Source organism: Trichinella spiralis, assembly GCF_000181795.1.
Source record: "Trichinella spiralis strain ISS 195 chromosome Unknown Scfld6, whole genome shotgun sequence".
NCBI lineage: Eukaryota > Metazoa > Nematoda > Enoplea > Trichinellida > Trichinellidae > Trichinella > Trichinella spiralis.
Window position 1 is genome coordinate 1,661,211 of NW_003526945.1, and position 24,360 is coordinate 1,685,570.

The window sequence follows — 24,360 nt, forward strand, 5'->3', positions numbered from 1 at the left end:
TACATCGACTGTGTTTAGTTATAATTAACTTAACGGATCAAAATGTAATTAATTAACCATTAAGCAACAAAAGAAACTTTAAAAACAGTAAGTAAGCAATATATCGTGAAATAAAATATTTAAAACATAAACTCAAATGTAAAATCATATTTTTTGTCATTGACAGCCATGTTTAAATAATGCTAAATAATCACAATAATTTGCACTTGAATTACATTTACAGTTATCTTGTTTTCAGCATGTGTTAACCTTCTAACAATAAGTGAATATTTTCTTATTTTGAAACGTAAAGTAAATTCATTACATGTCGAATATATGATTTTCAGAATTGGTCGACACCACAACTTTGAAGAATATTTTTGTTGTGTATCAGTGAGTCATTATTATAAATTTAAAAATTCACCATCTTTCATTTGAAGTTGTATTGTATAGTAAGGTCATTTTTTATTGTTTTGAGACTTCTGACTACTAATTCAGAAAATGAGTGATTTTATGACTTTGTCTTCGAAAGAAATGGAGAAGTTGTCAATTATTGAAAAATGCTTAAACGACCGAGATATCAATATGCTTAAAAAGTTGGCAGTAAGTAAAGGCGGGCTGATATTGGATCACTGTCGACGCAAAGGATGGCTTCTGCTGACGTGTGGTGTTGATGCTCTTCATGAGAACATTGAAAGTGAAGAACGTGCTTCTTTACAGAAGCACAAGGAATATAATCAGGTTTATCTGGATGCGATTCGAACGTCATCTCGATTCCCGTCCACTATGCAAAAAGAGCAGCGTGGATATTACCAACAAGTTTTGTGTCGCATTATTGTTAATATTTTAATCGAAAATCCATCTTTCCAATATTTCCAAGGTTTTCACGATGTTTGCCTTACTGTTCTGTTAGCCGTTTCTGAAACCCACGCCCTTGCTGTCTGCGATCATTTGGCGAAGACGGCATTTCGTTCATTTTTGGAAAAGCCTCTGGGCAATGCTATTGAAAAGTTGGAATTAATTTTGAAAATTGTTCGAGAAACAGATGTTGAAGTTTATGAATTTTTCGAAACCCACTCGTCGAAAGCAGAATTTGCTGTTAGCTGGATTTTGACGTGGTACGCGCATGTGATACGTGATCATGAACAATTATTTCGTTTGTACGACTATTTTCTCGCATCCGATGAACACATGCCGATCTACATGGCAGCTGCTATTGTGCTTTGGCGAAGGTCTGAAATATTGAACCCGCAGTCCGATTATGGAAGAGTACATCAACAGTTGTCCACATTTCCGAAACACTTCCCAATTGAAGCAGTTATTAATGATGCTCAAGATTTGTACGAAAGTTATCCGCCGATTATTTTTGCCAGTGCTGTCAATCGAATGTTATTCAACATAAATCATTACGCTTCAGTTTTCAAGCCCTTCATGCGCCTCATGTTTGGTGCCTCAGTATTTTTATTAGTGACATTCATTAAATAGTCATTCTTTTCTAGTTTGAACTTTACACGTCTAGCATATACTGCGTATTTAGCTCGAACTTTCGTTTGCAGTTTTAAGTAAAAGTATATGCTCTGCTCAAATTTTAATTTTTTCAACGTCTGATAGCATTGTTTGTGGAATTTATCATACATTGTTATTATTAAAAATCGTCATTCTTGTTATGCTGTGTTACTGTTTATTGTTGTATTGTTAAACAATGTTCAAGTAACAGTAAAAACTGTAATTGAAGAAAATCACTGTGCTCAAACATGGATTACACATCACTGCGTGAATTACCAAAAACTGAAAAATGTTTAATGCCTTGAAGAATTCGAGAATGATAGAAATTTATATGCATTAAGACAATTTTTCAATAATTTTCAAATTCAATGCATGCTGAATTGCCTTAACATGTAGTAGCCCTGTATTACTGTACCAACTGTATCAACTTAATTTTTTTTTTCGACATATGGTACATCCCGCATCAAAGTTCTGCGTAATAACGTTAAAAAATGAAATATTTGACAAATAAAATAACTAAATGAACCGAAAATATTAAATTATATATGTTATACTTTTTAAAGAATAATAAAACACGAAACTTTCAATAAATTCATTGTACAATGTAATCTTTCAACATTGTCACGTAGTTAGTTTCATAATTCAAACCTGTCCGACATTAAATTTAAGCAGAATTAAATAGCAGCAAAAACTACTTTGTTATTATAGATAAACTACCAAAGAAAAAATGTTTCAGATATGGTATAGCTAAATTTCAGCACTAGGTTTATATAACGTGGTGTTTCAATTCAATTACGTTAATTATGTGCACCTTCTCCGTTGACCTCTTAATTTTGATAATAGTACAATGAAAAAACTTTTTTCCAAATATTTTATGTATACGCTACGACATAAAATGTTTAAGCTACAATGTTTATATTAAAAAACTTAGTTTTTTGATTAAATAATGATGCAGTCGAAAATTGAATCAATGCAGATTCGTGGTTGCCATTTTGAGAAAATTATTTTTCAATTCTCAAATGAATAATGCATTGAATGGATTTTTTTGTTAATCAAAACAAGATTAGCACGCTATTCCCCGCCTGTCAACTATAACATTTCACGTCTGCTTGTTCTATCTTCTGCTTGAAGCATCCAATTTTGGCAAGATTCTTTGATGTAGTATGGAATCTTTCTCTGCTGTATTTGCTGTAGAAGAACGACATTTTAATTATGCAAATTTATATTACCAAACTATTCATAGCATAACTTCAAAATTTGAAAAGAATTCAACGATTATGAAAGAGGTATATGTTTTTCAATTTCATTTGATGTTATTCATTTTAAAGTATGCTTTCCAGAAGTTACGTGTAAAACAAACGAGTTGTAACGAGGTGAGCCATTTTGCCAAACAGAAATTCAGCGCTTCTGGAAGCAAATTTCCTCTGAAAACTATGGCAACTACAGAAAATCTAGCACCAGCGCCAGCTTAAACGAAAACCGATGTTACGTTTCAAAGCTGTTCAAAATTTCACATCTTAGATGCAGAATTTATTTTAACATTCTGCTTATTGGATATTGTTTCTTTTTAATATTATGCATTTGTTAATCCATAGAAAATAAAATTATTCGTACAATTGTTGTTTGAAAATTTGATTTATACTGAAGAAGTTGCTTTTGAAAAATTGAAAAATTTGTAATACTGAAAAATGAAATTAACTGTAAGACACAGCTATTAATTTCGCTTTGCGCATTATTGAATGAGAAATGTGGTCCAGCCTAGTAAAATTGGAAAATTAACATTTCGATCACTTTTTGAATCAATGAGATTGAAAAGAAAGCTATTCCGTACGTAATTCTGAGTTATGCATAATACTGATAATAATAATGATAATTCAAAACATCACAACCACTTTCAGTTGGTGGTAACATTCTAGCATATATATCATAGTTACATGCTTCATTTTTTCAGTTTTTTTAATTAAATAAAGCCCTTTTGCTTGAATCACTTCAGTTTTCATCTGTCAGTCAGTATTTAAAGCAAACACATTTCCCAAAATGGCAATCGCATACTAAGCAGCGTATAAGATTAATTGCTTTACTTATTCACTGTAGACAGCTAGCTGAATGTCGATTAATGTATCAATAACTTGTAAAATAATATTTAACAAAAATTCATTACTTGAAAAAGTTTACATTACAAATTGCATTATTTTCATACTTGAATAAGAATTTACCTACAGTCAACGTTGAAGTGCTTCTCTTCTGAATTTGAACTAGAAAACTTTTAATATACATATTAAAATATTTTAATATAAAAGTTTCATTTTTATGCTTTTTGCATGGGGAATTTTGATTCAAAATTTACGTAAAACTTGCAGTTTATACAGAGTATATAAATGTTATTTTTACTTTTACATTTTACTTTTTTACATTTAAAATCTTCAATTTCACCATTTATATTTATGTTATAGAAACGGTATGGATGCGCCAAAGTTTTCAGAAAATCTTCCATGCAGGGACTATTTGGAATTCACAGTATGATTTTAACAATTATTAAATATTTTGTTAAATGCTTCAAGAAGATAACTTCACGCAGTCTATAATGAATATCCCATGCACTTTAATTTTTGAAAAAAGTGTTCATATTTGGAAACTGCTTTTATGTTAACTTCTAGGAAGCCCTTGAAAAAATGCGACAAATCGATAATAAAATTATCTTCGAGCTCAATATGACCATTCCGACAAATTCATTTTCTCAAAATATGGATCTCTCTGAGCGGTGCAAAGGTTTATACCAAAAAGTAATGCAAATTTAATTCTGAAATACTCTTGAAATTACTCTTTATCATGTTATTTTTAATCCATTATTCAGAAATTTGTATTACTTGCAGTTATTTATTTTTTTGGTTTATTTTCTAAGGTTTCAAACTTGTATAATGGTCAAGGTAAGAATTCTGCTTGTTCATCTGTTATTATCTTTATGAAAATGATGGACTGGAAAAGAAAGAATAGGATGCGTGCATTTTTATGCTTTTATTCTGAATTGATAAATTTTAATGAATTTCACTGTAACGCATTCTTTACGCTTTAAAGTGAAATAAATACACGCTATTAAACATTGTAATTTGACGTACTGAAGAATTCATTCGCAATATACTGTAAATGATTTTCAAGGTTAGATTTTGTATATTTTAATAAATTTCATGTAAAATACTGTTTTAAGGAAAAGTTAAATATCTTTACTTGAAATCGATTTGTTGAAATGCTAAACAGAAGCATCTATGAAATTATTACTCATTAGTGTATTGTATTTTGATGTACTTTAGCTTCGAAATGCATACGATATCAGACAAGCGGCGATAGTAAAGTGTATTGGTGAATCGCAGACAAGCATATTAAAGTACAAGTCTGAAATGAAAGAACTGAAAGATTTGGATGCGGTTAAATTAAAAAAGAAACTTCGCTCTGAAGAAGCAAAGGTAAGGTATTCAGTTTCCCATTGCCATATAAATAAATGCGCATATTTTGAAATTAAGCTGAAATCACTACAAAGTGAATTAAATGTTGAAGAGGTAATAAAGGAGAGAAGCATGAAGGTGATCAGTTTGAAATTTTGTCATCTATTATATTCGTTTTCTTTAGGTGTTTTACGAACGCTGTAGAAACGTTTACAAACCAGAAAGTGCACATTTTTGATTAACCAAATAAAACATATAGGAGTAGAGTTGTTTGAGTTTTATTTTGAAAGCTAAAAAGAAGCTTAAGCAGATAAAAGTTCGTTTGTTAAAATGGGTTTTTTGAAATGAAAATGAAGCACTGATCTCAAAATTGTCTATGCATTGTTTTGCATTGAATTTACATCCAAGTTCTACAAAGAGCTAATGTGTGAAAAGGGCCGCAACTGACTTCCTGAACATTGCAATTGATTGACACCTAGAATGTGAGCAGCAATGAAAAATTCGAATAGAATATTTGAAAATCACTTGATCCACTGATTACTTTGAATGGAAAAAACTGTTCTTTGTTATGACCCAAACCAAGAAAGCCGCACTCATTTCTACCCCACATGTACAAGTCGGCTTTGTCTAGAAGTAGGAGAATGTTGGAAGTAATTGGAGAAGAAAAAACACCGTTGAATCCTTGAAATTACTGTTTATGACAGCAAAGTGAGAAATACCGCCAAAAACGCGAACAGGATGTACCTCTGGTTCAAAAGCATTTTCTCCGAAAAGCGTCGAAGGCAACAACATTGGCTGAGGTGTGAACCTGGTCTTCGGCCCTAGACCGAGCGGTCCGTATCCCCAAACGAATAATTTTGTATCGGCTGATGAAGTGAATATTCAATACCAACAATGAAAAACAGTTTCAACCAGCTTACCTGTAAGTGCAGCACATGAGGAACCACTGCATGCAATTTCTTTCACCCGTCCAATTTTTAAATCCAAATGCCTAGGCAAGTTCACCTAAATGATAAAAGTGTTCAAAAAAATATCAAAGTTTCTACCAAAGTACAATGTTACCTGCGTTTGCTTGGAGGATGTACCCAGCTGTCTGAATTCCGAATTTCCCCAACCAAAAACGTCACCTTTATCTGAAAATAACAATTGTACAATAACCTTATTAAATTGTTGTAATGGAATTTGTCTCATTCACCGGACAATGCTAAAACGCAATCGCCAGCAGAAGAAATTTGAACAATTCGTTCATCTTTGATATCCCCTTCGATCATTCCCGGTTTCCAATTGGATTTCGCTGTTCCATTACCTATAAATTATAATATTGTATCAACAAAAAAAGAGTGAATAACAAAAGAAAAAAAAACAACGTACCCAACTGACCACCATAACCAAAGCCGAACGCATACACATGTCCTTCTGAGTCTAAAACCAACGAATAGTCGAAGCCGCAAACCATCTGCTTGACATCGGTCGGCAAATCGCGGATGTGATGAACCATTCCTGAACGTTGGTAGTCTTCATTCAAAATTACCGGTCGTCCACACTGGCCGTGTTCGTTGCTGCCCAGGCTGAATACTATAAAGCATTCTTCTTTCTAAGCAAAATTCATCTTTGAACAATAATTTTGCAATAAAAAAAAGAATTTTTAACTGAACAAAATTCGCTCATCCACAGAACTTTCCACCGCTCAATTTTACAGTATACGTAACAGAAGAACATTTTCAAAAATTTACATAAAAAGAAAAACAATAATTTTCATACCTCCTTCTTTATCTGTAGCAACTAGTGAATGAGCGCGGCCGCAGCTGACGTGAGTGACTTTTGTTTTCTCCGGATAGGAAAGTGGTAGAGGTAGAACTTTTGGTTCAACAACGCATCGCATTGTGTGATTGTTGGGCGAGTGGGGTTGGGATGAAAGCTGAGAATATGTATTCAGTCCAGTTCCATACGCTGCGGTCAATTTGGATCCCCTTTCACGGCATATGAATAGGGAAAATCCAACGCCACAAGCAATGCCAATAACCTGAAGTGTACAAGTTGAATCAATTTAATTTCACAAACAAACACGACCATTATATTACGTTATTTTTACTGCCAAACGGAACTAGGAACGGTTTCACCGTGTGAGTCAAGGAATGCAGATGATTTTTCGGTAGTAAAAATTCTTTGATCCCAAGTTCGCCCATGCTTGCGTGTCCCCACCCATACAGCAGACGTTTGCCCTTTCTCCTTTTGCCCGAAGTATATTGAAAAATGGGCATATCACCGCTTTCCCATTCGTGTTTGCTTGTACTGTAAGGAAACAAGTGCATCGAGAAGCCAATCTCTTTGCCACGTAAACCTCTCCCAACAAACCGTGCCAAAGTAATGACTATCATAATTGTATAAATTCTACAAATTAAAAAAAACATAAAACGTTCACGAAACAAACTAATGAAAAAAATAGTACGTAAATGAAAGTGAATTGCATTCATTGAAGTGCAAATTGAAGCTTTGTTTTGAATATAATACACGAACAGCATCAATAAAATGCCAAGCTAACCATATAGCAATGCAACATGACAATAAATATTTATTACTGTGCACAATACGAGAAAAATTTTATAACTTAATCAAAAGCCCCAAATGATTAAAATTAAAATTCATGTACAGAGCTCAACATTTACATTACAATTAACAATGTTTGAAATTTTAAGAATGGCGATGAAATATATTTCGATATATTATCATAAATAGCAAAGTATAAGTTTTATTGAAAGTCATTCTATCAATCATACAGTGTTTTCAAATGCTCGTCGAAATTAAATTGCATATTACGTTATTTGTCACGTCACAGTATCTTTTCAGATAATGAAAGTACAAATTTGAATTGAATGTTAAATGCTGTGTACCAGTTTCGCTACATCAGTTAAAAATATACTTTTTATAAAGAAATTAACTCATGAACATATTTTTAAATAAATAATAAAAGATAAACATCAAATATTTAAAGAGATTTAAACTTATTTAATGTTTTTTATTGATATAGATTTGAAAAGTTTTAATTATAAAACTATGCTATTTCTGTTGCAAGCATTTTATTGTTAAAATGAAACAGTCATTTCTTAGATATTCAGTGAACAGCAAACAGCACTTGCCAACTATAGTACTGTTGCAATATGGTAATTTTAACATTTCAGTGTGATGTTTAATGTTTGAATAAAATAACTTCGGTTAGTTTTAATAGATATTGCAAAGGTAAAACAGACAATCGAAACTTCAAAATGCTAACATATAAAAATAGAATAGAATGAAATAAAATTGCCCACAACTAGTAGTTCAAAATTTCAAGAAAAAAGTGAAACTAAACAAGCAAAACTTATTATAATACTACAGTGTAAACAATTGTTTTACCGGGTTATATAAAGTAAGTAACAGAAAGATAAAAGAATCAATAAATATTAATCGTAGATAAATGAACACGCAGTGCACTTATAAAAATGGTATGCTCAGCTGTATATAATAAAATAAAACCTTTTCGACTGCATAAATAATGAAAGAATTTTGACGTTAGCATACAATTAGACGGTAAACAAATTACTTGTTCAGCTTTCAGAGCAGTTGTTTGCTTTCGACAGCCACTTTTCAGGAAATTAACAACGGTATAAAAACAGACAGAAAAAAAAAGAATGAAAAAGCATCAACAATTTTTACTGCCTTCAGCATAAAATATACTTGTATATAGGTATAATTTGTTATTTCAAAATTTCCAGTAATAATTGTGTTCGTATCATTCTGCTAAAAATGCTAAACTGACTGCTAACTTACAAAGTTTGTTACTTTTATTTTTTGAGATACTTTATCAGGGCCAAAAAAAATTCACTTCGAATGCTACTTGATTCCACATCTTTAAACTGTACATTTTGCTTGTTCAAAATTTCAAAAGTTATTTTGAAATAATAATGGAAACAATTCAAATATTTATATTTAATAAATTTAAAAGGAAATCATCATCAACTCAACTTTAAACATACTGTAATAGATGATTGATTTTTACAAATTTACAAATGAAAATGCTTTTTAATTAGATTCGTTCAAATATTAATGATCAATAGTGCGCTATTTTAATTTTAAAATGTTTTATTTATGTCAAATAATGAAAATGCCAACTGTTATTTCTTTTTGAAAAGCAGGTTTGTTGATCGTTCCGTTTACGTCTTACTACTGTTCCGTGTTACGTGCCGTTGTGCTTCGGCTGATGATCGGCTGTGTTGGTTGGTTTCGTTTACCGAAATATTTTCAATTTATATGGAAATATTTTTCATTCATAATTTCGAATAATCCGTCGCTTGTTTTTCAAATTAAATTTGCCAAACAATTCCGCCCGTGACGTTTGAATTCATCTTCGCCTAGTGGCTGGGTTGATTGATCGATTGGCACTGATGTAATACGTTTGACGCTCTCTCTGTGCGCAGTTGCGCACAACGTTGTCTCTCCGAGCACGTGGATTTGATTGTTGTTGTTGACATTAGCATGTGAAAAACAGCCGCAACCGCTTAATTTTTCGTCTGTGAGTTTTTGCTGCCGAATGTTCGTCTGATCAGACACGCACGCCTACGTCTGTTTGCTTACGACCTATGCGAAGGTGAACACGCAGCGTCTGGGAATTTCAAATTCATTATCTTTGGCGCCAATTTCCGTGCTGTTGTCTCAGAATTTTGCATAATTTAATTTGCGCTCAGCCTCGCCACACTCTAGGCTTGGCTGTTGTTGTTCAGTTTGATCCGTTGGCATGTTTGTTTCCACCAGCTGGCTCGGATGACGGTGGTTTCTTGATCGATTTGTTGAAGCAGTCGCCTCTCAGCATTTCTCACCACTGCATCCTCTCGACACCTGATAAGTCTGATTCAATTCCGGCAGTCTGCATTTTTCTCATTTTTCCTTATTTCTATCGTTGGTCGATTTGAATTATTAGTCGGCACACAATTCACGCGTTCGTGTGTGTGTGTGTGTGTGTGTCTTTGGGAGGAAGGATGTGTTTTAGCATTTTCTCCGCTTCGCATCTGTAGCGTTGTTTTTTTCATTGAAATACATTTTTCCTAATTTTTAGTATTCATTTTGTCAACATGAGTACTGTCCAACAAATTATGAAGGAGATTTCTCCTGCCATGCCTACACCCCATGCGAAGATCACTTTTGTCGGAGTAGGCCAGGTTGGAATGGCATGTGCGTTCAGTATTCTCGTTCAGGTATATCTGTTTAAAAGTCTTCATTTTTTTTACCTTTACATTTAAAGAATAATATCCCCATTTTTAGCATGTAGCAAGTGAAATCTGCTTGATTGACATAGCCGAGGATAAACTGATGGGCGAAATGATGGACTTGCAACACGGATTGCCGTTTGTCAAGCACTGCACCATCAAAGCTAGCACAGGTGAATATGTCTATTTTCTGATCTTTTCTTTTTCATTTTCATTTATAATTAACACGCGTTCTTTCTTATGCTTCTTCTTTATTGAACTCTGTTGCCAGGATTCTGTCGATACAAATCAATAATCATTGGCATGTTGTGTAGTGACGAGATAGAAATGTGTTCAATTGATAAATGAGACATCGCCTCTTTGGAATCTGGTCTGCTCAGATGATCATACATCATACATTCAATTTTAACCCCATTACAAAGCACAGTAGGGTTGCTTGGTTAAGTCAGGTTTTACTTGACAGCTGTTCTAACGAAAATTGATGATGCCAAAGTGTTGTTAGGCGAACGTCAAAAGCGTATTACTCTTAGTTTTTCAGTTGTTCGAATTTGTTTTCTCCGCGGGACTGCATTTGAAAATTAGTAATCCATTCAAATTTGCTTATTGATTAAAATGCCCAGTGTTGTGGTAAATCGCGTTCACATCGTATTTAATAATTCATATAGCTTTACGCTTTGATAAATTTCTGAAATATTCAAATAAAATTACTTTAAACAAATTTTACTCACCTGCACGACCGGAAATTATAAGCGTACAGTTGCTGCATAATTCAGTAACGTTACTCGAGGAAATTGGTTATAGGAGTTGAAAAATAAATACAAATACAGTATCGTATTGTAATTGTCAAGTTTCTGCCACTTACAGTACAGGCGGTAAATACCGTATTCTGATTGTTTTTTTTCTTCGTTTCAGATTATGCGGTTACTGCCGGATCGAAAATCTGCGTCATTTCGGCAGGAGCTCGCCAACGCGAGGGCGAAAGCCGCTTGAGCTTGGTTCACCGCAATGTTGAAATCTTCAAAGGTGCAAATTGTTTTTTGTTTGAAATAATTTTTTAAAAACCCATCGATTTTCAGGAATGATTCCAAAGTTGGTGAAATACAGCCCGAACACCATTCTGTTGGTGATATCCAATCCAGGTGAAAAGATATTGGTTTTATTGATTTATTTATTCATCTATTTTCATTTCAAGTCGACCTGCTTACTTATGTAACTTGGAAGATCAGCGGCCTTCCAAGAGAGCGTGTCATCGGCTCTGGCACAAATTTGGATTCTGCTCGACTTCGCTTTTTGATGTCTGAACGTTTCAACATTGCGCCATCGTCGTGCCACGGTTTCATCATCGGAGAGCATGGCGATTCAAGTGGTAATAAATTGATTATAATTACTTTTTTCATATTTTTGATGATAGTGACGATGATTTGTTGCTTTCAGTGGCCGTTTGGTCTGGTGTGAACATTGCTGGCATACCGTTGAAACAGTTGAATCCGAAAATTGGCGACGACGACGATCCGGAAGAATGGAAAATGTTGCACAAGAAAGTGATTGAAAGGTCTAGTAGTATTATTCATTTAATTACCGGCTGTTGTGTGAGAAAATTAATTTTCCCATCTTTTGCAGTGCTTACGACATCATCAAGTACAAAGGCTACACCAGTTGGGCGATTGGTTTGTCCGTGGCGAACATATGCAACTCGATCATGCGCAATTTGCGTCAAGTGTTCGCGTTGTCGGTCAACGTTCAAGTATCACAATTTTCACATTATGTTGGATTTGAAGTCTGGGTTTCGAATGAACCTTTCCATTCCAGGGCATTCATGGTATCGATTTCGAGACTTACTTGTCGTTGCCGTGCGTGCTCGGCGAAGGCGGCATAACTCACATCATCCGCCAGAAGTTGTCTGAATCCGAATTGGCACAGTTGCACAAGTCTGGAGAAACGTTGCTGAAGATTCAGAAAGAACTGAATCTGTAGTTTGCGCCAAAGCAAAGCTGCCTTGACGCCGATAAAGTTTAGTTGAAAATTTTCCTCTTCAAATTTCGTTCAACCCTAGTAAAAGCGTAAATTTATTGTCTCTTTTTATTAACGCCCACTTTATACTCCTCTCTGCATTGTGGGTTTGGCTGTGAGCTGATATCAGTAGTGAACACAGCTCATCGGCGTAGTATTATTAATCTTTCTCTTTATTTGCTCTTTTCTAGTTTACCATTTCGAATCGACAATTGTTCCTCTTATCTTATGCAAATATCATTTCATTTCCTCTTCTCTTTTCCCCATGGTCCCCGGCAAAAGAGGCCGGTGTTCTTTCTTTTTCAATAGTGTGCATCGCAACGAAGTGCAACTTTTTTTTATTGCCTCATTTTCCTAGGTGGTGGTGTTGATGATGGTGGTGGTGAATAAAAGTCGAACGACAAATTATGAAATATGAATTTTGTTTGCTTGTTTTTTTTCACATACAATGTTCACGTTTTCACACGCCGGTCAGAGGAATATCCGCATAGAAAGAGTGAACAGTACGCAGGCTAAGGCAAGGAAAAATAACGGTGGTCTGGGACTGATTGCGCGCGCATTTTCTGTACCGTTGCAAAAGTCTCGGTCGTTGCAATAGCAGACCGTGGCCATGCTTCCGAACCACCGACTAGCAACACATCCGCCAGCAGTTAGGTTTCGCTTGTCACTGACCGTCGCCTCCAAACAGCCTTTGCTAACGTAGCGATCAACTGTAAATAAATAAATATAAACATATATATATATATATGCATATAAATATCATGCACATATAAAATGTACGTATATAATGTTGAAAAAAAGCAATTTCAAGCTTTGTGAAAAGTCAAACTGACAACTCTGATAAATGGGAACAACTTTTTTAAATGTCTTTAATCATGTGCGTGAGAGACAAATTGTTCACATCTAAGCAAAATTGATACCTTACCACTTTTGAAGATGTATGTGTTTGTAGATTGAGCAAACATGTTGCACTAAATTATACAGATATGGAGCTGTTGTAAATGTGAAACTGAAATCGAATTTGAAGATAAAATTTGAACAAAACTTTACATATAAAAATAATAAACATAATCAATATCCTCAAAGAACATTCAATGAAGAATTTCACTGTCATTGTAATGTAAAATTTGAAAAAAAAGAATTCATTTTTGAAAATTATTTGTGAGGTTTCTCGAGAAAAAAAAGAACAAGAAAAAAAATTCAGTTATCAATTTGAATAAAATTCATTCGAAATGTTTTTTTCTTTTGAACAGAAGCCATGCTCTGGTTGTTAGTCTCGAGGTTGATTTGATGGTGAAATAGAATTAATTGACGATCGCTTGAACAGAAAGACAGCAAAATGAACATCAAATACAAGAAAATGGTTTCATTCACAAAAATAATAAAAAATAAATAAATTTGTCAATTGAATGAAAATGATAATTCAACCCAGGACAATACAACTAATAAAGAATGGCATTTTCCATTTCTGTGAAGGCTTTCAAATTGAGTTCATCAATGAAAATTTTACTTTTTTTCTCAAAATTCACTTAATTTTAGTGAAGAGTAAAATAAATAATGTAAAACAAATGAGCAAAAATTATTCAAAAAATTAACTAAAAATAAGTGTCCTTCTGTCATGAACGTTGCACATACATCTATATATATATATATATATATTTATTTATATTTATACATCATGCGCGAAAGTGCCAATCAAGTGACATTTTGATTAGCAAAATAAAAAATGTTGCGCTTTGAATACAATAATTTGGAATATTTTCTTTCACAAAACCGCAAAAATCTCATTATTCAAAGTCACACATTAAATTAAATTTTATTTGGCTTATTAATAATGCAAACAATCAGAATTGGCTTCGCCGATACGCGTTTTAAGCTCGCTGAACATTGCAGCTATTGAAAGTTGATTCACAATACATCAACTAGATTAATTTTTATATTTTTATTTCAATTAAATAAACTAATTCAAAAATGTGAAACTATGCTGAAGTGAAATGAACGAACTACATTTGAACGAACTATATTTGACATGTTCGAAATAGCAACTGAAACCTGTGGGCTTTTATACGGTAGATTGGGTAAAAAAATTTAAATGAAAAAAGTCATTTCATATTTTGAAAAAAAGCTGTTTGAAAATAAACAACCCATCCAAATTATTGAAAGATAATATTTCGATTTTCGTTTCATCATCGCTCATGCAATTATTTATTGCAATTTAGCAACGTGAACTCGTAGAACACGTCGATCCGCAGGTTGACAATATTGCTAATTTCAATCAACACCCTTAATTAATAACTAATTTCGTGTCTGGATATTGTGGTTGGATAAACAATCTGTTTGGCCAGCGATTCCGGAAGATACGAGCTGAAAGAGCGTGAACGACAAGCGCGGTGGGATTCATTGATCTCTGAAATTCCTCAGTTGCATGCATGGTAGAAATAGAATGCAAATTTATCGATTGATATAATTAACATAATAACTAACAGAATTGCACTGTGGCAGAGAATGCGAAGAAGAAACATCAAGCTAGCATGGTGAAAAACGACAAAAGTCCATTTGTAATAATGGCATGTCGTCTGTTTTTTTCTTTCTTCAATTTTTGTAATTATCAAATTTGTACAGTATGGAGGGTATGATTTGAAAATTTTGAAATGCTTTCGGATGACAGTGGAAAAGCGGCAAACAAATGCATCGCTATGGTCTCAAAGCGAACGTAGATTAAAATCAAACATTGACGAATCGTCAACCGACGGACAGTCAATATTTTCATCAATTATAAATAAATCGGAAAAAGCTGACCGCATCAGTTGTTGTTGTTGGTTTTGATTAATATTTTGTGAAGGTTTCAGAGAAAAGCGTTCAGTCGTTGGATCATTTTACCCATGAAAGAGGAAACTGGCAATATTTTAAAAATGTAATTAATTTCAACACATCCATAAATGGAATTATTATTCATTTTTAACCGAATCATAATCAATTTTGGTCAATGCTCAGGTTTAGGGAAAACTCCCTCCAGTTTTTTGTTGATTATATTTTCAATTAGCATTCCTTTTAATCCTGATTAGCAAATAGCATGACCAAGCTAATACGACTGAATTAAAAGATTAAATATTCATCGAAATACTTTATATCGATTGTCATTTAAAATAAAAAAAAAGAAATAAAATAACATTAACTAATTATAAATATTGAAAATTTAAACAATTTATAATTTTCATAAAATGAGCTGAAAAAATTTACTTTACCTCACTTCAATAATAAGATATTACTATTCCTATTATTATTATCATTATCATTATTCTATTAAGGCGCTGATTTTGCATTAACCCTGGTAGTGAAACAATGCTTTCTCGCTTGGGATGTCACATTATAATTACAACATGCCGGACTCACGCAGTCTTAAGCATTACTGCCTATCTTACGCCTCTGATTATATTTATTAAGATTTATTGATAAACAGATAAGAAAGACAATGAGAAAGAGAAATCTCATAAAGAAAACAAACCGTATAAAATGTATCTATGTTTTACCTCTACAAGTTGAATCATATTGTATCCTATATATCGTGAATGTAGTTCTCAAAAAGTTCAGAAATCTGAAGTATTTTGGAAAATTCAACTGGATAAATGAAAATAATGAAAAAAACATTTTCAAAACCAAGGAAATTATCAATTACAAAGTGCATATTTCAGAAAAATATTACAAACGCGAAATAAAAAAAATAACGCAAAACTTACCAGTAGCTGTGACACAAGCGATGCCTTGATGACATACACCGAATGAGCAATCGCTCTTGGCTTGACAATGGTAGCATTTCAGAGGCACCACTGAAAGAAAATATGAAGAAATGATTGAAAATAAGGCAAAAAAATACATACCATTGCGGATGACGAATACCAGGCAGATGGTCAACGCGGCCGGCTGGCCCATTACCGACGTTACAAATATGTCGACAGAAATGATCGCAAAATAAGTACAATCAGCATTAGTCAAACGATGCAGGCTTTACAAATAGAAAAGAACAATACTCGTCCACTTGTTGACAAATCAAAAACTTGACCAATTCTATGGAGATGAACCGCCGTTAATAGGTGGGCGTGGTTATTAAGCGACAGCAGCGCCAACCAGCGGGAAAACATACCCCTGCTTCAATCAAACATTTTGCAAGATGTCTCAGCGGCATTTCATGAATAAATAACATCACATCAACATAATGCACATGAACACTAATATTTATGGTTTATCATCATAAAGTGACGACAATTCAATACTCTGTTATTATGATTATTGTTAACATTCTGCGTACAAATGCACAATTATTAAATGTTCAGTTAGTGGGCCGATATCAGATTTGAAAATTATGTTCCAATAATATTAATAAATTCAAAACAGTAGAATGGAATACTGATATAGAGAATAAACAGCTTACTTATCACTTTATTCATCCCATTTCAATCTCAGCAAGGCGACCAAAGAAACAGCACGCTGCATTATCAGTATAGCGGATAATGCAACATAACAGAATTACCAAGCGAAACATATCGAGTGCGTCTACCAGTTAGCAGGATGTGCGGCCGCACAAATTCTTGAAAATGAGGACTGTTGCTTCATGAAAAAATTATCTAAAAGTAAACAATATTCCAATATTAAATCAATACGCTCCACAAAATTATCACATTGCCCTCTCCTTATCAGTAACCGTTAGTCAGATAATGCATTGAAACTTTAATATTGCAACAAGCCGACGTACGATCTGATAAACATCACTTGCAAATAGCCGCAAAACATTCATGTGAGCTAACATGCCAAAATTAGCTAGCTGGAGCCAGAAAAGGCGATTCATCAAGCAGATATACGCAAACCGTTGTCCACTGTAATTGGATACAAGGCGGATGTAAAATTCGATGAAATTTCGCAGGGTGATCTGATCCTGCAACAAGAGAAACAACAATCAGAATGCTGATTTTCTGAGCCAAACGCCATACATTTACACGCATATACCAAACAGACAAAAAATATATTAATATAATGTATATACATATTAAACGAGAAAATAAATTTTCACAAAAAACAATAACACACATCCTACTACACACAAAAAAAGACTTCACCTATGTTCAATTCTACCTCACAGATGTACAGATCTTGTATGTTTATCAACACCTAAACATAATTCAACACAAATTTTACACATATACAAAATGCATTCGCATTCAAAATATCGTTCAAAAGATGTTGAAGTGAACATTCGGCAAACTTACACTTCGTTCACAATCATTTCTTTTACACTACATTTCATCAACTTATATGCAATGCGCATCGTATTAGTATTAGTGTTGACTGTCACATCGCATCGAGCTGCGGCAACGATGAAAGTTTTCACATTCGCTACTGAACATTTAGAATAAATTACACTGACAAATACTCTCATCATACGTTGCAAGATGAACAGAAACCTTACAATATGATAAGATGAACAATATTTTTCATTTCCATGCATTGAATTAATTTTGAAAGTTATGAATGTTTATTTTTGTACGTGAAATTATACTTCATAATGTGTTGATTGTGAAATAATGTAAACTGAGAAAATTGGAATCAATCAACAGGCAAATACTGTAAATTTTAAAGAGCATCGGTACACTAAAAGTCAAACTTTAAACATGTACATTAAAATACTCATTTGGATATATAAAGGCTACTCAACAAAAACGTTTATCAGTCAGAGAGTTCCCTTCAAACAGTGCACTACGAAAACTGTACTAACAATGTGTTCTCGCGAGCAGTTTGAAGAAAAGCTCAAGCAAATCCAATTCGCCATCAATGTGTTGAAAAGCATCGATGACAGCAGATTGCGGTCGGAGAGAATGGAACAGTTGATCAACGAATTGTTCAAGCTTGAGTTTTTCAAAAAGATTCCACAACCACCACCCCGTATTGGAATTTTTATAACAAAGTATGCTGATATCACGATTACGGTGACTGATTACAGCTTCAACGTCGCCAGCAGAATAATAGGTCCTTGTGGGAGTACTATTAAGGCCATCTCAAGATTTAGTAGATGCCAACTGAAATTAGTGAATCCGAACGAAAACCCGTTGCGTATCAAACTAATTGCAAAGGGATACGAAAACATTGCTAATTGGAGAATCCACAAAGCCATCGAAGGAATACAGTATGTGTTGACAAATGATCAGTACGAAGTGTCTTTAAATCAGTTGGCTGAATTGGCTGTAAGACGGGGTATTCATGAGAAATCACTAGCATCGTATCGTTATCAAGTGAAAACTTTCCTCAGTCATAGTGGAGTTGTGAATGTAGAAAACGAGGAAGACCAGAAAGAAGAAAAAAGTATTCAGTTCGATTCCACCAACAAAACCAACAACAAATTGAAGTAATTGTTAATGCGTTACAATAGTAATTTTGAATATTAATTTTTTTTCTTATTTTTAGCAAATCAGAATGAAGTCGACGTTAGAATGCTCGACAAAACCAATATCAACTGATCCGTTATTTGAATAACGACCCATCATCATTTGCTTAATTTTAATCTAATTATATATCAATTTCATTGATTTCTTTTATCCATATTATACCATGCAGTTGTTTCATTATCATTCACTCCATAGTTCACTGCTGAATATCACTGTTCAATTCAATTTCACTTGATGAAAATTTAGGTAGCAATTTTTCGTAGTGATCACTGTTTGTCAAATTGATTTGTTCGAATAAACGTTCATCAAAATGATATTTGTTCTTCATTTTAATTGAAAATTGGTTGACTGAAATTTGAAATACTGATTCAGTTTTGATATTCAGAAATAAATATATGAAAAGGCATAAGCCAATCGCCAATTACCAATCAAACGCCGTACAGCCAATCAGCGAACAGAGAAACAAAAAAATTAGGTCAAAGTTTGGCGGGAAAAATGGCAAAAAACCTTTACAATTATTTCTTTTATAATGAATATTATGAACTTATTTAAAATTTGTCCCAAAAGTAAGTTGAAGTAACACTTCATCTTTACAAGAAACTATAAAAATAAATACAACAGTATACTTAAAACACAAAATAAAATACTAAACAAGCGCATGCAAAAGTTCAACAAAAAAAGTAAAATTACAACTAAAGATATTGGTGTTATTGTAGATGAAAAAGTTAATAAACAAACTTCACCCCAACTAATATAAATATCATCACTAAAAAGAAACAAAACAGACGGCTGAATAGAAATCATAATATTTATTAAAACAAAACATAATACTTATACTAACCTTGAAAAAAATTATAGATAGAAAAGTTTATTCTACATGTTTAAATTCAGTTGTAGAATATATTCAATAGCTTGCAAAGATCTGTTCATCGTTTCACTTTGGAGAAGCAGTGAAAACGCGACAGACAACATCAACGGATACAATGACGCGTCTCCACTTTTGAACTACAGAATGAAGAAAAGAATAATCAAGAAGAACAGAATAAAATATCACTGTAATACAGATTACCAAAAAAAAATATAATAAGTTTAATTCAAAAATATTACGAGCTATAAGAATTTATGTTCATTAAAAATGATATCAAAGGACAATATCAATGGTACAGCAAATAATTATTTTCAACTAATGGGTTACGCGGAAAGTTGGCATAGGTGCCGAATGGCAAAAGGTGATTTGTAATTCATGATCGGTTTTGCATTTTCCTTTCTTATTTCAAACCTCATTGACAACATTCATCATTAAGATTCAAAAAGATGAATTCTGTTTTGATCCACACTGAAACCATAAACATAACATGATCACGAAATTGTTGAATACTGCAAGAATGGGAACCAATTTCAAGATAAAGTTTCATGAAAATAAATTGAATTATAAATAAAATACTTAACGATGAAAAAAATACCACTTTCATACTTGTATTGATTACAATATTTTGAAATTAAACATGGACAAATGTTTTCCATCTATTTCCTGCTGATGTATATCGTTCACGGCAATTTGCATAATCATAACAAAATATGTGCGATTACATATCTCATATTGATATTTTGACTGAAATTTCAACTATTCAAGGAAGAACTGATCAGTGGAAAAAAGTGCGAGACATTCATAATTTACTATCAACAATTGTAAGTAAGCGTCTCGAACTGTGACTAATATTCTATTATCATTATTCCATACGATTTAACAGTAGTTAAATTATTAAACTCATATAACATTCAATTTTCAGTGTGGACTGCCAGTTTTCATCGAGTTATAAGTATGATAAGCGGTTTCAACTTCGCTACTGAACAAAAGCAAAAAATTGCAGTGGCCGACATTTTCATCGTAAGTTGAACTGAAACGATACAGTAGGATAAGATGAGGAATATTTTTCATTTCTATGCAATGATTTAATTTTGAAAGTTATAAATATATACTTCTGTACGTGAAATTATACTTAAATATATGTTGATTGTGAAATAATATAAATTAAGAAAATTTTAATCACAAAAATTATCTCAATAATAAACAGATACATACGGTAAATTTGAAGTTCATTAGTATACTCAGGTTCAAATTTCACTCACAAAATGAACTGTAAATTAAATCACAAATTTGGGTATTTAAAGGCTGCTCAACGGAAACGTTTGTTAGTCAGTGAGTTTTTCTTGCAGAGTACAGTTGCAAGCGTGAAGGAACGATGAGTTTTCCGAAGGAGATTTGGGACGAGAAGATGAAGCAGGTCCACGAAATCGTTGATAAGTTGAAAACTTATCACGATAATGACGTGCGATCGATACTGATGGAATACTACGTCAATGAATTCTTCGGACTGGAATTGTTCAAAAATACTCCATTTCCACCAAGTCCGTCCGGAGTGGTTGTGAGAAAGCGCTATGTGATAAATTTGAAGTCATGTGGTTACGACTTCAACGTTTTCCGGAGAATTGTTGGTCCTAGTGGCACCACCGTCCAGGCCATCGAACGATTCAGTGGATGCAGATTGATATTAACTACATCTGGAACGTGCACCGTCCGTATCAACATTCTTATCAAGGATTATGAAAACATCGTTGAATGGAAATATGAAAAAGTTACCGAGGCAATTAACTACGTGATAGCGAATGAAAATTTTCAAGTTACTTTAAACCAGAAGGCGGAACAGGCCGTTCGAGTGGCTTACCGAAAACTCGTCCGAGAATCGCGACGCAACAGGGGCCGCATCATTAGCTTCAATCAGGCTGGTACAGCAGCGGCAGCAGACAATGACGATGCTCTGGTGGAAACTGAATCAAAAGCTATTTTGGTGCTCTCGGACGATGGAATCGACCACAACTTTCAGTAACTGCTAACTTTTAATAATAATTATTTGCAATATTAATTTACGTTTTGATATTTTTTTACTTTTAGCGCGCATGAATGAAGTTTCCGTCCAGTGCTCGTGAAAGGCATCATTTACTGAACTCATCAACAATGATGACGCATCAACATAATTCACATCAGTACTAATATTTATTGCTTAATGTCTTAAAGTGATGACCAATGAATATTTTATTATTATTTTTTCGCTATCACAATTCCACATTATATGTTCATGCAGTTCACAGTTGACTGATTCGTCCATCCTATTTGTTGAATTAACTGTTCATGTAGTTCATCCAATATCATTATTATTAATATTAAATTTCACAACAATTTGATCATGTGATGAAGAGAATAAACAGCTTACTTATCACTTTATTCATCCCGTTTCAATCTCGGCTAGGCCACCAAAGAGATAGCACGCTGTATTATCAGTACAGCCGAAAACGGAACATAACAAATATCGAATGCGTTTACCAGTTAACAGGATGTGTCGCCGCGCAAATTCTTGAAAATGCGGACTGTTGTTTCTCGAAAAAATTATCTAAAATTAAACAATATTCCATTATTAAATCAATACGTTCCGCAAAATTATCACAGTGCCGTTTCCTTATCAGTAATCGGCGTCAAAGTAACTGGCGCATTGGAAGTCACATCATCAAAGCAAGGAATCACATACAGCGCAGGAGTGCCCTACAGTAATGAAAAAATACTGTAAAGAAAACAAACACACATTTCACGCATCACCATATTCATATTTTACAAATAATTTAAAATTACACATATATCTAAGAAAAAATTTCCAACAGCGTACAAAATGAAGATGATAACCTAAAACTTTCTTGGAAATTCTAACAGCAATAAGAGTAAAATATAAAATTCTACTTCACAATGCACAGCAACGATTAGGCCGTTTGAGGCAGAAATACAAAATGAGCAAAATCTGCGATTAGCCCATTGTTCCCCTAAATTTCACACGAAATTCAGCATAGGAAGGTGATTTACTACGCTTAATTAATTATTGTTCATGAGTTTTGACAAGATTTTCCGCACTTAGTTAAATGATTTTCAAGTTATGTGTGAGAATACGATAAGCCACAAAGACAATACAATCAACATTTTCTGTCCAAAAAAACATAATGTATCATTGAAATGATAAAAATAAGATTTATATTGATCTAAAAGTTGCATCTGTGGATCACAAACTCAATATGTTCGTGCACTGGCTCTCCTTCACCCTGAATGTTACCTTGTTTTAGACCACAGATTACAAATATTTTTGTATTATTATACTCTTGTATGATTCAATAGAAGCGAGAATATTAAGCTATATATTAACGATGTATTAATGTTGACTGTCACTTCTCATCGAGCTGCGGCAACGATGAAAGTTTTCACATTCGCTACTGAACATTTAGAATAAATTACACTGACAAATACTCTCATCATACGTTGGAAGATGAACAGAAACCTTACAATATGATAAGATGAACAATATTTTTCATTTCCATGCATTGAATTAATTTTGAAAGTTATGAATGTTTATTTTTGTACGTGAAATTATACTTCATAATGTGTTGATTGTGAAATAATGTAAACTGAGAAAATTGGAATCAATCAACAGGCAAATACTGTAAATTTTAAAGAGCATCGGTACACTAAAAGTCAAACTTTAAACATGTACATTAAAATACTCATTTGGATATATAAAGGCTACTCAACAAAAACGTTTATCAGTCAGAGAGTTCCCTTCAAACAGTGCACTACGAAAACTGTACTAACAATGTGTTCTCGCGAGCAGTTTGAAGAAAAGCTCAAGCAAATCCAATTCGCCATCAATGTGTTGAAAAGCATCGATGACAGCAGATTGCGGTCGGAGAGAATGGAACAGTTGATCAACGAATTGTTCAAGCTTGAGTTTTTCAAAAAGATTCCACAACCACCACCCCGTATTGGAATTTTTATAACAAAGTATGCTGATATCACGATTACGGTGACTGATTACAGCTTCAACGTCGCCAGCAGAATAATAGGTCCTTGTGGGAGTACTATTAAGGCCATCTCAAGATTTAGTAGATGCCAACTGAAATTAGTGAATCCGAACGAAAACCCGTTGCGTATCAAACTAATTGCAAAGGGATACGAAAACATTGCTAATTGGAGAATCCACAAAGCCATCGAAGGAATACAGTATGTGTTGACAAATGATCAGTACGAAGTGTCTTTAAATCAGTTGGCTGAATTGGCTGTAAGACGGGGTATTCATGAGAAATCACTAGCATCGTATCGTTATCAAGTGAAAACTTTCCTCAGTCATAGTGGAGTTGTGAATGTAGAAAACGAGGAAGACCAGAAAGAAGAAAAAAGTATTCAGTTCGATTCCACCAACAAAACCAACAACAAATTGAAGTAATTGTTAATGCGTTACAATAGTAATTTTGAATATTAATTTTTTTTCTTATTTTTAGCAAATCAGAATGAAGTCGACGTTAGAATGCTCGACAAAACCAATATCAACTGATCCGTTATTTGAATAACGACCCATCATCATTTGCTTAATTTTAATCTAATTATATATCAATTTCATTGATTTCTTTTATCCATATTATACCATGCAGTTGTTTCATTATCATTCACTCCATAGTTCACTGCTGAATATCACTGTTCAATTCAATTTCACTTGATGAAAATTTAGGTAGCAATTTTTCGTAGTGATCACTGTTTGTCAAATTGATTTGTTCGAATAAACGTTTCATCAAAATGATAATTTGTTCTTCATTTAATTGAAAATTGGTTGACTGAATTTGAATACTGATCAGTTTGATATCAGAATAAATATATGAAAA

At 33.3% G+C, this 24,360-nt stretch overlaps 7 protein-coding genes across 7 annotated transcripts; 5 read left to right on the forward strand and 2 right to left on the reverse strand.

Annotated features, from left to right (window-relative positions):
- The first annotated feature begins 480 nt into the window (after window positions 1–480).
- On the forward strand, window positions 481–1,464 carry Tsp_08058 (TBC1 domain family member 20). The gene has a single exon (XM_003373412.1). It carries the CDS (start codon window positions 481–483, stop codon window positions 1,462–1,464), a length of 984 nt encoding a protein of 327 aa, XP_003373460.1.
- Window positions 1,465–4,789: 3,325 nt separating this feature from the next.
- On the reverse strand, window positions 4,790–8,452 carry Tsp_08059 (conserved hypothetical protein). Its single transcript, XM_003373413.1, has 11 exons — window positions 8,439–8,452; window positions 7,007–7,316; window positions 6,687–6,948; window positions 6,297–6,500; window positions 6,121–6,231; window positions 5,988–6,058; window positions 5,846–5,930; window positions 5,645–5,791; window positions 5,483–5,606; window positions 4,927–5,003; window positions 4,790–4,875 (listed from the first exon to the last, which is right to left on the reverse strand). Exons 1-11 carry the CDS (start codon window positions 8,450–8,452, stop codon window positions 4,790–4,792), a joined length of 1,491 nt encoding a protein of 496 aa, XP_003373461.1.
- Window positions 8,453–10,030: 1,578 nt separating this feature from the next.
- Window positions 10,031–12,069, forward strand: Tsp_08060 (L-lactate dehydrogenase). The gene is made up of 11 exons (XM_003373414.1): window positions 10,031–10,153; window positions 10,221–10,338; window positions 10,629–10,694; window positions 10,831–10,959; window positions 10,993–11,037; window positions 11,078–11,188; window positions 11,242–11,304; window positions 11,358–11,531; window positions 11,600–11,717; window positions 11,786–11,909; window positions 11,944–12,069. Exons 1-11 carry the CDS (start codon window positions 10,031–10,033, stop codon window positions 12,067–12,069), a joined length of 1,197 nt encoding a protein of 398 aa, XP_003373462.1.
- Window positions 12,070–15,762: 3,693 nt separating this feature from the next.
- Window positions 15,763–16,105, reverse strand: Tsp_08061 (conserved hypothetical protein). The gene is made up of 3 exons (XM_003373415.1): window positions 16,054–16,105; window positions 15,913–16,002; window positions 15,763–15,770 (listed from the first exon to the last, which is right to left on the reverse strand). The coding sequence occupies exons 1-3, from the start codon at window positions 16,103–16,105 to the stop codon at window positions 15,763–15,765; spliced, it is 150 nt and encodes a 49-aa protein (XP_003373463.1).
- Window positions 16,106–17,838: 1,733 nt separating this feature from the next.
- Tsp_08062 (putative KH domain protein) lies at window positions 17,839–18,681 on the forward strand. Its single transcript, XM_003373416.1, has 2 exons — window positions 17,839–18,526; window positions 18,629–18,681. The coding sequence occupies exons 1-2, from the start codon at window positions 17,839–17,841 to the stop codon at window positions 18,679–18,681; spliced, it is 741 nt and encodes a 246-aa protein (XP_003373464.1).
- A 1,506-nt stretch (window positions 18,682–20,187) lies between these two features.
- On the forward strand, window positions 20,188–21,497 carry Tsp_08063 (hypothetical protein). Its single transcript, XM_003373417.1, has 4 exons — window positions 20,188–20,302; window positions 20,400–20,497; window positions 20,782–20,797; window positions 20,827–21,497. Exons 1-4 carry the CDS (start codon window positions 20,188–20,190, stop codon window positions 21,495–21,497), a joined length of 900 nt encoding a protein of 299 aa, XP_003373465.1.
- Window positions 21,498–23,192: 1,695 nt separating this feature from the next.
- Window positions 23,193–23,923, forward strand: Tsp_08064a (putative KH domain protein; the record flags this gene model as incomplete). The annotated part of the gene is made up of 1 exon (XM_003373418.1): window positions 23,193–23,923. A coding segment is annotated over exon 1 (731 nt), but the record flags the coding sequence as incomplete, so codon positions are not given.
- Window positions 23,924–24,360: the final 437 nt, after the last annotated feature.

Excerpts from the sequence above, each read along its gene's own strand:
- Tsp_08059 (XM_003373413.1), bottom strand. Across the intron at positions 6,232-6,296 it reads TGGTTATGGTGGTCAGTTGG|GTAATGGAACAGCGAAATCC; the intron begins GTACGTTGTTTT and ends TATAATTTATAG. Across the intron at positions 5,931-5,987 it reads CATCCTCCAAGCAAACGCAG|GTGAACTTGCCTAGGCATTT; the intron begins GTAACATTGTAC and ends TTTATCATTTAG.
- Tsp_08058 (XM_003373412.1), top strand. The coding sequence starts at position 481 with ATGAGTGATTTTATGACTTTGTCTTCGAAAGAAATGGAGAAGTTGTCA.
- Tsp_08061 (XM_003373415.1), bottom strand. The coding sequence starts at position 16,105 with ATGGGCCAGCCGGCCGCGTTGACCATCTGCCTGGTATTCGTCATCCGC. Across the intron at positions 16,003-16,053 it reads GGTATTCGTCATCCGCAATG|TGGTGCCTCTGAAATGCTAC; the intron begins GTATGTATTTTT and ends ATTTTCTTTCAG.
- Tsp_08062 (XM_003373416.1), top strand. The coding sequence starts at position 17,839 with ATGTACATTAAAATACTCATTTGGATATATAAAGGCTACTCAACAAAA. Across the intron at positions 18,527-18,628 it reads AGACCAGAAAGAAGAAAAAA|CAAATCAGAATGAAGTCGAC; the intron begins GTATTCAGTTCG and ends TCTTATTTTTAG.
- Tsp_08060 (XM_003373414.1), top strand. The coding sequence starts at position 10,031 with ATGAGTACTGTCCAACAAATTATGAAGGAGATTTCTCCTGCCATGCCT. Across the intron at positions 11,038-11,077 it reads TGCCACTTACAGTACAGGCG|ATTATGCGGTTACTGCCGGA; the intron begins GTAAATACCGTA and ends TCTTCGTTTCAG. Across the intron at positions 11,532-11,599 it reads AGAGCATGGCGATTCAAGTG|TGGCCGTTTGGTCTGGTGTG; the intron begins GTAATAAATTGA and ends TGTTGCTTTCAG.
- Tsp_08063 (XM_003373417.1), top strand. The coding sequence starts at position 20,188 with ATGTGCGATTACATATCTCATATTGATATTTTGACTGAAATTTCAACT. Across the intron at positions 20,303-20,399 it reads TTTACTATCAACAATTGTAA|TGTGGACTGCCAGTTTTCAT; the intron begins GTAAGCGTCTCG and ends TTCAATTTTCAG.